The 9,571-nt window shown below is 33.3% G+C and overlaps 3 protein-coding genes across 9 annotated transcripts in view; 2 read left to right on the top strand and 1 right to left on the bottom strand.

Moving 5' to 3' along the window:
• Positions 1-761, bottom strand: part of LOC108749854 (tubulin gamma-2 chain-like) — a 2,864-nt gene extending 2,103 nt beyond the window's left edge. The window contains exons 1-2 of the mRNA XM_018488839.1: positions 603-761; positions 19-252 (exon numbers count right to left, since the gene is read on the bottom strand). Of these exons, the coding sequence (XP_018344341.1) occupies positions 19-252; positions 603-651 (283 nt within the window). The 5' untranslated portion in view covers positions 652-761. The remainder of the gene's footprint in view (positions 1-18; positions 253-602) is intronic.
• A 677-nt stretch (positions 762-1,438) lies between these two features.
• Positions 1,439-6,277, top strand: LOC108749872 (polyadenylate-binding protein-interacting protein 1-like). Of its 4 annotated transcripts, XM_018488872.1 has the most exons (11): positions 1,439-1,660; positions 2,826-2,982; positions 3,063-3,238; positions 3,320-3,511; positions 3,605-3,799; positions 3,954-4,081; positions 4,151-4,376; positions 4,439-4,555; positions 4,712-4,836; positions 5,173-5,313; positions 5,631-6,277. In XM_018488872.1, exons 2-10 carry the CDS (start codon positions 2,829-2,831, stop codon positions 5,258-5,260), a joined length of 1,401 nt encoding a protein of 466 aa, XP_018344374.1. In that variant the 5' UTR covers positions 1,439-1,660; positions 2,826-2,828; the 3' UTR covers positions 5,261-5,313; positions 5,631-6,277. The 4 variants fall into 4 exon arrangements, with proteins under 4 accessions (XP_018344374.1, XP_018344371.1, XP_018344370.1 ...); XM_018488869.1 differs by having other exon boundaries at positions 4,439-4,836; positions 5,649-6,277; XM_018488868.1 differs by having other exon boundaries at positions 4,439-4,836.
• A 1,049-nt stretch (positions 6,278-7,326) lies between these two features.
• LOC108749851 (neurogenic locus notch homolog protein 1) overlaps positions 7,327-9,571 on the top strand; it is a 4,892-nt gene continuing 2,647 nt past the window's right edge. Inside the window, exons 1-3 of one of the 4 annotated variants that reach the window (XM_018488835.1) lie at positions 7,327-7,395; positions 8,640-8,761; positions 8,862-8,990. In XM_018488835.1, coding sequence (XP_018344337.1) covers positions 8,662-8,761; positions 8,862-8,990 — 229 coding nt within the window. In that variant the 5' untranslated portion in view covers positions 7,327-7,395; positions 8,640-8,661. Of the gene's footprint in view, positions 7,447-8,551; positions 8,762-8,861; positions 8,991-9,571 lie in introns of all 4 variants that reach the window. The other 3 variants (XM_018488834.1, XM_018488833.1, XM_018488832.1) reach the window with 3 other exon arrangements.

Raw genomic sequence — 9,571 nt, 5'->3', positions numbered from 1 at the left:
ATATATATATATATATATGAGTGTGTGTATGTATATTTATGTATGTTACCTTTTTATATGTAGAAGACATAATAGCATTAATTACTCTTGGTTCCAAATCCAATAATACAGCTCGTGGTATGTAATGTTCATCATCTGACTGATAAAAAAAGACATCCTTTCTATCCATTCCCTCTGTTGCATAATCTTCTAAAATTCCTTCTGGATTAATTCCATGTTCTGCACATAACCTTTTCCAAAATTCAAATCCAACTGCAAAGATAAACAAAATATATAAATTTACAAATATGTATGTAATTTTGTGTTACAAATATGAAAGATTTTGCATATAAAGCTACACAATGTTTTGAAGAATATCTGATCGTTTATAGGTCTTTTTTCTTTTGATTTATTCATAGAAGAATCTAGATGAACTTAACAATGTTTTGAATTTTGTAAAACTCCAACTTTGATTATCTAAAATTGTTAAAGTTAAAAAATCATACAGTTACGAAACTTATGTTACTTTTATGCCACTATTTGAATTTATATTATATTTTAAAACTTATGTTTAAAAATTAATAGTGGCATCATCTGTTGCAAAATAAAATGTAACTATTTACTTTGATTGCCACATTGACCAAGTTGCAGAGTTATCATTTCACACGGCATTTTTATATTTGAGTAAAATACTTGTCGTCGAGAGAATTTAAGAAAAGAAATTCACAATCACGACCGGCGAATCTGTAAACAAGTCGCGTTCCGATATACACAAACTCGGCAGAAACACAGGTCGCAGCCATGATATAAGACCTTAAGTCTGTTCGTTGCTTGCACTTTTTGCATTTAAGGTGCTTTTTCATGCTGATGTTCGCTCATTTTCAGTGGCTATGTTCGTTTTAGCGCTCACAACGCTTCAAGTGTCGTTTTATTCTTGTTGTTAATTAAATATTAAATAAGGATAATTAATGCTCAGTGTTGTAAGCGGCAAAGCGAACGCAGCCAGTGATAAACAGGTCACGAATTGACGAATAAGGAGAACAGAGAATAGATAGGAATTTCAACCTATCAGATATCATGTATTGTGGAATACACAGTTTCTGATAGGTTGAAATTCTTATTCTCTGTTCCTGTTTCTTTTATTGTGCGGAGCCTCTAATATGTCAATTTTTATGATTAACTATCGATTAGCGTTAATCGTGGTTGGTGAAGGAGGTCATTAATTTATTGCATCCTCGGAAGTAGTTCACTAGCAATTGTCCAATCACAGCGACTTCTGCGTAGGACGTTTTTTTATTTTCATTTTTAACGCTGTGTGATTGGCTTGTGTACAATCGATATACACCCCCACCAGCTCAAAACTTGAGGTGGAAAAAGAACAGACCTTCTATCTCATTTTAAATGCAAATATTTTTGGGTACTTCGAGCAACGTGAACAGACCTTTTGACGTAGCGATAAACGGCGGTGTAAGGTGAGGGCGGTGAGGCTGCGCTGGGCTGTTCTGGAATGCGTGAGATGTGTAGCCGATGCGGCTCACGTTTGTGATGCCTGTGTGTAACCGGCCTTCACAATTTCCGGATTCCTCGTATATTCTCGCCGGCTAGAGGTGACGAACTGTCCGAATTGCGTTATCTGATTCAACGAGGACTGCTGATCGGTCTCTGAACTGATATTCCAAAGGTATCTCGTTCGTCGCGATGCAATCGATGCGATGTCGCAGAATGATTGTGCTTGTAACGATAATCGTGTCACAATATCTTTCGTAATAAGGATGCGGCATTGCCTCGACCTGTCATTATTCTTTTAATAAGCAGGAATTGTGATAAGTGTCGTTAACACAGTGTGAAGCAATGTCACAAATGAATTTTTTCGCTTATCTGATGTATCAATACTCATGTTTATTATATCTTCGTAGTCCAAATCAATTCTCACAAATGAGCAAAAGTCAAGTATATTTTGTCTTTAACGTCTTTAATTAGCAAGTCTAATAGGAATTAAAGGATCTTAAAATCGAAGGAACCTATGAAGGTTCTAATAAAATTAATCTTTTTTATTCCTGAACTAGATAGCATTCGAATGTCCTTGCTTGTGTCGAATATTAAACATCTATTTTACTTCAATTCCAAAAATATATATTAGTTCAGTTATAGGAAGAATATTATGTCGAGTCCAATTTAACATAAGACTGAAAAATCTGGGCGACTAGGCATCTGAGATGTTTTTGTACTCCAGTGAAAATGTGAATTACAAAATATCGTTTCATATAAAATATATGTTTCATATATTCCTTTTCTGCTTTAATAACAATTATTCTTCATGAATCTTTAAATATACAATTTCATAGAAAATCCACAATAAAAAAAGTGATCTATTTTTTAGAAATGCTGTCATAACAATACAAGTAATATAAGTGGAATATTCCAGCAATATTGTTGGAATGTTCTATGCTACCTAGGAAATTATTTAATGTGCTTATTCCGTTTAATATTTGGTTACTACTTACTTTTCTCAGAAAATTATGATTAAATCTATATTCATAATATCATTATATATATTTGTGTACAACGACTTTAAAGCATACCTATACAGAATCCAAAATTCAAATTTATTAAACTTGTTTATCTTCTCTGTATCTTTTCTTTTTTATAGAAAATATGTGTTTATATAGTATATACATATATATGTTAAAAAGTATATATATATATGTAATATATATATGTGTGTAATAAAAAAGTGCAGTATGTTTGATAAGAACATTGTTGAGATTGTAAAAGATGTTGAGTTTTAAAACTACTTTACTGAGTCTAAGTTTTACTTGTTCTTGATCGGCAGTTTGTTTGCACAGAAAATGGACTCTTTTAGAGGAGACAGGAAAACTGGCAAGGATGAGGAAACTATAAAACAAGGTATAGGTCGTGGACATCGTGTTTGGTCACAATTAGACTCATGCAGGGGACTCAGGCGACCATACAGTGTATCAACTGCTAGTCAATCCAGTATAAGTTAGCATTATTTTAGTTGCAACAAAATTAGGAGATTGTTGACTATCAAGTTTAAAATAAAACCACTTATTTGTATATAGAATCTGACTCTTCATCATCTACAGTGACGACACAGCATAATCAAGAAGAGAAGAAATTTGCGCTATCGCCACAGGCAGCAGAGTTTATTCCAAAATCCATGCTGCCTCAGGTTTTTAAGTCGCAGTCTTCTTTGGTACACTCTCCTTCTGCAGAGCCTAATGTATATTTGCCTCCTGTAAGTTATCTATGCTATTTTGATTGAATCTTAAAGCATATCAACATTCTGTTATTTTGATTCTGAATAATTTGCTAATAGCAACCTACCCTCCAATATCCAAAGAGTTCCGTACAAGACAGAATCAGAATAGCTCGTGAAATACCATCAAATGTATCTGTACCTCCATCATTTGCGGATGATAGTACTCTAGGAGACATTTTGGAGCAGCAATGCAATATACAGGACACAGACGTAGGAAATTATAATAATTATGGATATGATCAAGATGATGTAAGTAATAGCAAGATAAAAGCCTAATTTCTTTTCATTTTATAAGAAATTGCTTTATATAATATTTATATATATCAATAATATTTTAAATAGAGAGAGAAGAAGCAACAAAATGAAAAGGAAGAAGCTTATAACTTAGAAACTTATGACCATCTCAATAAAATTATCAACATTTTAATTATGAATCCTGCAGAGTTCACCAATCTAGTTCCACCATTTATGGACAAGCTTAGATTGAATGGAAATATGTGTTGCTTGCAGTTGGTTATCACAACCATAATCGAATGGGTATAAAAATTCCTTTTTTTTCTCCCGAATACGTATTCGGATGACATTTAATTTTGCGCAAGACGCGTTTTATTCGTAAATAAGTATTTATCTAATACAAATTACATAGAATACTACATAATTTGCACATTACTGACTTTTATATCATTTTCAGTCTATAGCGGAAAGTAATTTTCGATATAATGGAGCCCGGTTATGTAAATATTTTGACACCAGCTTAGAAGATTCCAAAGAGATGTATATGTTTTCCAAAGAGCTATTCAGGGATTTGTTGTGCTTCCAGTAAGTTCAAGGGCATTTCATGTGATTGGAAGTATACGATTTATATACATTAACGATATTTTATATTAGATGTAAATTGGAGACCAGATTACTCGAATCTGAATGGCTTAATCAACCCGAAGAGCAACGGGATCAACGGAAATGCAATGGACTGATATTGTTTTTAGCAGAGTTGGTCGCTCAGATGGATGAGTCTTACGCTTTCATTTTAGGAGAACTGTTGGTATTGTTTATTACTAGGGTACTGCAAAGACCAGCGTCGAGTTCTGTTAAATATATATGCCAAGCGCTCAAAGTAAGTCGCAAATAATAATTCAATTTTTATCTACATTCTAACACGTTTGATGTAATGCGTAGTTGGCGGGTCACGTGTTGGAGAAAGATAAAAGCAGGAGTAAAGACATGGAGAATATGATGCGGGCACTAACGGAACTCGTGAATAATGGGCAAGTTGATACGCATGTAGGAAACATGGTAAACAGTGTTCACGAATTACGAAAAGATTGGGGTAGAAGCGCGCCCAATTGTGATTCATCTGGGTCGAGTCATGTATTATTTAATGATATGCAGCGACAATCTGATCAATTGGGTGCGTCTAATTATCATTCATCTGACTCGTTAAAAATACAGCACCAAGTACCGGAGAAAATACATTTTAACCAACCAGTGATGTATGGTCCTGACGGCTCGATTCTGTCTGCAGAGGAAAGCGAATTTCTTGAGCAGCACGCAAAAGCTGATTTAGACGATCAAGAGTACGTTATAACTTCATATCACACATTTGCTACAATGATATAAAAAAAAAATTCTTTAAAAGAACATTTCTCTACAATTTTTTTCTCTACACACACAATCAATTATTTCATCACAATTACATTTCAAAATTAATACAAAATTTTAATGATTTAAAACATTAAATTCATTTTCTAAAAAACTCTGTTTCTTAAATTGTGTTGTTTGTTGTAAATTAAGCAATATTTTAATTTTTTTCATATTTTATTAAAATAATAAAAGAGTTAGTTGAAAGATACTATTCAACAAAAATATTTATTTAAGAAATTTATGTACTAATATTATTGCATAATTTACAGGACATCTGAAGAAGAACCCGATGATAATTATGACGATGAAATTGCGACTGCTTACGAAGAGTTCTTAAGAGACGCAAAGTGCAAATAAAATTCAAACAGAATTTAATCTCGCACAAATACATTAACAAAACGAGTAACTTGGTAATAATTGTTAAATATTAAATGAAATAATTTCAATCAAATTTAATTAATATAACAAAACGTAATTAAATATGTAACTATATACTATATAATATATGTATGTGCAGAGACAAACCTACATATATATAATATAATTTTGCTTTCCTACATATCTAGTAAGTATTACCAAACATAATATGACATAATAATATAACCAACTGTTAATACTAAATATTTAAAAAAATAAAATTATTTTTGGTTATATTGGTTAACCAAACATTTGATTGAAATTATTTCACTTAACATTTGGTAACTATTATCGGACTCTTTTTTTTCAGTGCAAAATTATATTCTAGCTCAAGCATCTCATTTATAAAAAACGAATATCTCTTGTTTGAAAGTTTATGATTTTCAAAGAGATAAAGATTTGATTACATGACATTAACATGATACTCTATATCTGTATCACGAAAAGTAGGACAAGATACTGGCATCGATGGAAAAGAAATGCACCAAACACATTAATGTTAAATTCATAAACATCCGCCATATACATAAATAGTAATATCGATATGTATATGTAGCATGCAGAGTAGTTCACTTTGAAATGGAATGCTTGAATAAATTCATTTCATTGGACACGAAAGAAAATGTTAAGAACGAAACTTACATAATTGAAAAAAACAAACTATTATAGAACGAAGTTCTTCTCAAAATCATAATTTGTGTTTCAGGGCATATCTTTTCACATCTTTAACAAATATTTTAAAGTGTGTAAAATTTTATTTAATAAAAATTTGCATTATTAAAAATGGTCAAAAGCTAAATTTATTCGCAAATTTAAAGAAGTTTTATTCAAACCTTCTGTTTCTGACGATCGACTCTGTACATAGATGCGTGTTCTATATAGCAAATATATGTGTATTTTGCATTTATTTAAAGTTTTAATCATATGTGTATTTGTACGAAAAGTTTCCTAAATATATAACACGAGTTTTATATAACTATTACTTGTATATTTGAAAAGTGTACACACAATGCCAATTTATCAATTTCATTTTTCCATTCCATCTTCTTAACACAAACTGTTCCTAAAATAAGTATATTCTAAAATAATTACGTTTATATGTAAATATAATTGATTTTTCATTTGCAACTTGTGAAAGCGATTCTATAGACCGATTCCTGAAATAATTTCACATTTACCGAATCGATGAATTTTACATTAAGTACCAGACAAATGGTTTTCGATGAAGACCTTTAAATATATATTAAATTATTACGTTCATCTTTGAGATTGCTGATTGCGACATCGGATTGTGCGTTCTATTCACAGAAACGACAACAAAACGGGAATGTGCGACCGTTCGGGTAATGTGATACTGAGATTACCATACTTTATTTACGCGGCACAATTTGCATTTCTACCTTTTTTTTTTTTACTTTGTCGACATTTTTGTTCTAGATTAGCATATAACGCGGATATGAAGAAGCACGGGGAGAAGGAGTGTATGACGCGATATATAAAAACGGTGATCCGCAGTTGAACGACAAGCCGATACCGGATTTACTTCGGCTACGCTGCAGCAGCGGGATCGAGCGTATCAGAACGTATGCGTCCGCGAAGATCCATTTTTGGCGCGAAAGGGTTCCCCTCGTCACGGGACTCCGCGCGCGCCGAAGCTGCAGCTGCGATTACTCATACCTTGTTTTGACCGACGCATTGTACTATGCACGCGAATATGGAATATCATTATAGCCAGGCAATTCTAGGCCGGGATGGACGGATAATTGTGTGCGTGCTCCAATCGCGCTGCGCCGCAGATCAGGCTATGGGAAAACCGTCGTGTTCGCACGTAATGCTCATCAATTACGAAAAAAAAAGAAGGGAAAAAAAAAACGACGATATAAAATACGTAGGCGAAATTTATCGAATACCTTGAAGAATAATCAGGGCCGTGTGTGGGCGAAATTCGAAGGGGGGACTCTGAAGGTCGCAGATAGTGGGGCCTGGGATCGTCCTCGCGTCATTTACGCGATCGCAGGTGATCGCTGATCGGTTAGTCTTCCTCGCGCCGATCGAGCACCAAGTTGCAAACAGAGGTGGGCATTGTTCGGATAAACTGGGATAAACTTTTTTAAGCGTCTATTCGGGTAAAAACTTCATGCATCATTCATTGATCGCATTATCTATTATTCAATATTATTTGTCATTGTTTGTCGAGTTTATTGTCTGCTGCTCATTATTTCTTTGTATTATAACATGGACATAAATAGTCCGTTTCTGTTAATGTAGATTAACTTTAATCTTGGTTTAATTTACTCTTTTTTTCTACGTCTAACGCTCGTTTCTGCCAATATAGTTTAATCTTAATTTTGATTCAACTAACTCATCTTTTTCTAGTTCTAAAAATTAAAAAAGATGAAGAGCAAGTAAGTTAAAGAGTTAATCCAAGTATTAAAGTTAATCCACATTAATATAGAAACGTGTATAAGAAAAAAGATAAAATCATTTTCTATTTCTAGAAAAAGATAACATTAAAGTTAATTCGTATTGATGGAAAGAAACATTGAAGATTTATAATAAGCAAAAATATTCGCCAGTCATCCTTCGGAGCCTTTTTCTAATTTAAGTAATTTGGATAATCTTCCCTTACGAAAATTTAATCCTACAAGATAGCGATCAATTACTTATTTTAAGTATTAAAAACAGTTGTACACACTGTAATGCTCAAAATAATTAATTACTACATTCCAGTATTAAATTTACCTATCTCTCGTTGCATGAAAGCAAATCATTTTATTAAACAATTAAATTGAAAAGAGGTCTCGTTTTGCTGCATCATCGAAGAAAAATCGTAAGAATGTTCTCTTCCCGCATTAACGCCTGTCATTATCGTCTTTCTTGTAATTTAAGTAATTAGGACGATTATATCAAAAAAATCTATATTTACAAGAAAGCGAGTCATTTCGTTCAACGATTTAAATTAAAAGGAAAAATCTCGTTTTAAGTTGAATTTGCGCAGAACTTGATTTGCATTGAAGGATAATCATTACAAAAGAATAGCGTTCTCTTCCCGCCTTGAGGATTTTGAAGTAAAAATGTTCACCAGTCATCACGCGAGTCGCCCTTTTTAATTCAAGTAGTTGGGATAATTCCCCCCCCCCCATCTTTAATTTCAAGAAAGCAAATTGTTTTTATTTATAATGATTTATATCGAAAAGAAAAGTGTTGGTTTTAATTGGAAGAATTGCGCAGAACTTGATTTACAACATCAGAGGAGAATCATCGCGAGAATAGCATTCTCTTTCCACAAGTGTCATTGGAATTTCATCCCTTTCGGCAGATACATTTGGAACAGTGGCAAAATGTACACGCAAGCCGCAGCCTTGCTCCTGTTCCTGTTCATCACGTTGGCGAACGGCAGTCACTATGTCCAATACGTTCAGTCCCGAACAAGTACGTCCGGTAAGTTCTGCTTAATTTCTTCAGTAGAATCTTTGTTATTAGTAGTTGTTACGCAAAACCGAAGCGTCCCTGCTGAATCACCCGACTCTCCGTCTCGTAGGCGGTTGCGACAGCTACACGTGCGGCGTCAACGCGAGATGCACGATGAGCTTGGGACGGCCGGTGTGCTCGTGTTTGAATCTTCATATGGGAGACCCGCTCGCGCAGTGCGTGCGAGTCGAATGCCTAAGTGAGTACAAATGCGATCAACGTTGAACCGCGAACATTATATAATTCCTGGAAGAGTAAACTCTTGTTAATTAAGTCGGAATTATACCGCGTATAAACTCAAGTTTATACACCGCTGGCCATTTAAAAAAAAAAAATGCAACGATGGAAAAAAACGCGTCACATCTCGATCCGAAATTTGTAGGATGAATAGATCACGATAGAGTATGAAAATGAACTATATATTGACGGAAAACAAATGTATTAACGGTATTAACTGGCAGTCTAATTAAAAAAAATGATCTTGTTAATTTATTGACACACAGTAATAAAATTTGTGTTAAATTGAATACATTTTTTTTTTCATCAAATGGTGCACTTAAATATTTGAGTTAATTTGACACAAGATGAATGCTAAAAAGTAAAACACACAATGGAACAAATGCGGCACATATCTCTTGTTTTAATAAAGTGTTATTTGTTTCGTTAATACTCATCATCGTTGAATTAACAAGATTATTTTCAATTAGCCTGTTATTGTTGGTTATTGCTATTCATTTTTTTGTGTTGTTATAAAAATATTACTACTCTTGAAATTCTATA

This window comes from Trachymyrmex septentrionalis, unplaced genomic scaffold, assembly GCF_001594115.1.
Source record: "Trachymyrmex septentrionalis isolate Tsep2-gDNA-1 unplaced genomic scaffold, Tsep1.0 scaffold32, whole genome shotgun sequence".
NCBI classification, from domain to species: domain Eukaryota; kingdom Metazoa; phylum Arthropoda; class Insecta; order Hymenoptera; family Formicidae; genus Trachymyrmex; species Trachymyrmex septentrionalis.
The sequence above is the reverse complement of the archived record's forward strand: the minus strand, read 5'-3'. Positions and strand labels throughout refer to the sequence as shown.

What these genes read in the sequence shown, in the direction of transcription:
- LOC108749872 (XM_018488869.1), top strand. Translation starts at nt 2,829, where the DNA reads ATGGACTCTTTTAGAGGAGACAGGAAAACTGGCAAGGATGAGGAAACT. An exon ending in ATGGATATGATCAAGATGAT is followed by an intron (nt 3,512 to 3,604) that starts GTAAGTAATAGC and finishes TATTTTAAATAG; the next exon opens with AGAGAGAAGAAGCAACAAAA. An exon ending in AGGGATTTGTTGTGCTTCCA is followed by an intron (nt 4,082 to 4,150) that starts GTAAGTTCAAGG and finishes ATTTTATATTAG; the next exon opens with ATGTAAATTGGAGACCAGAT.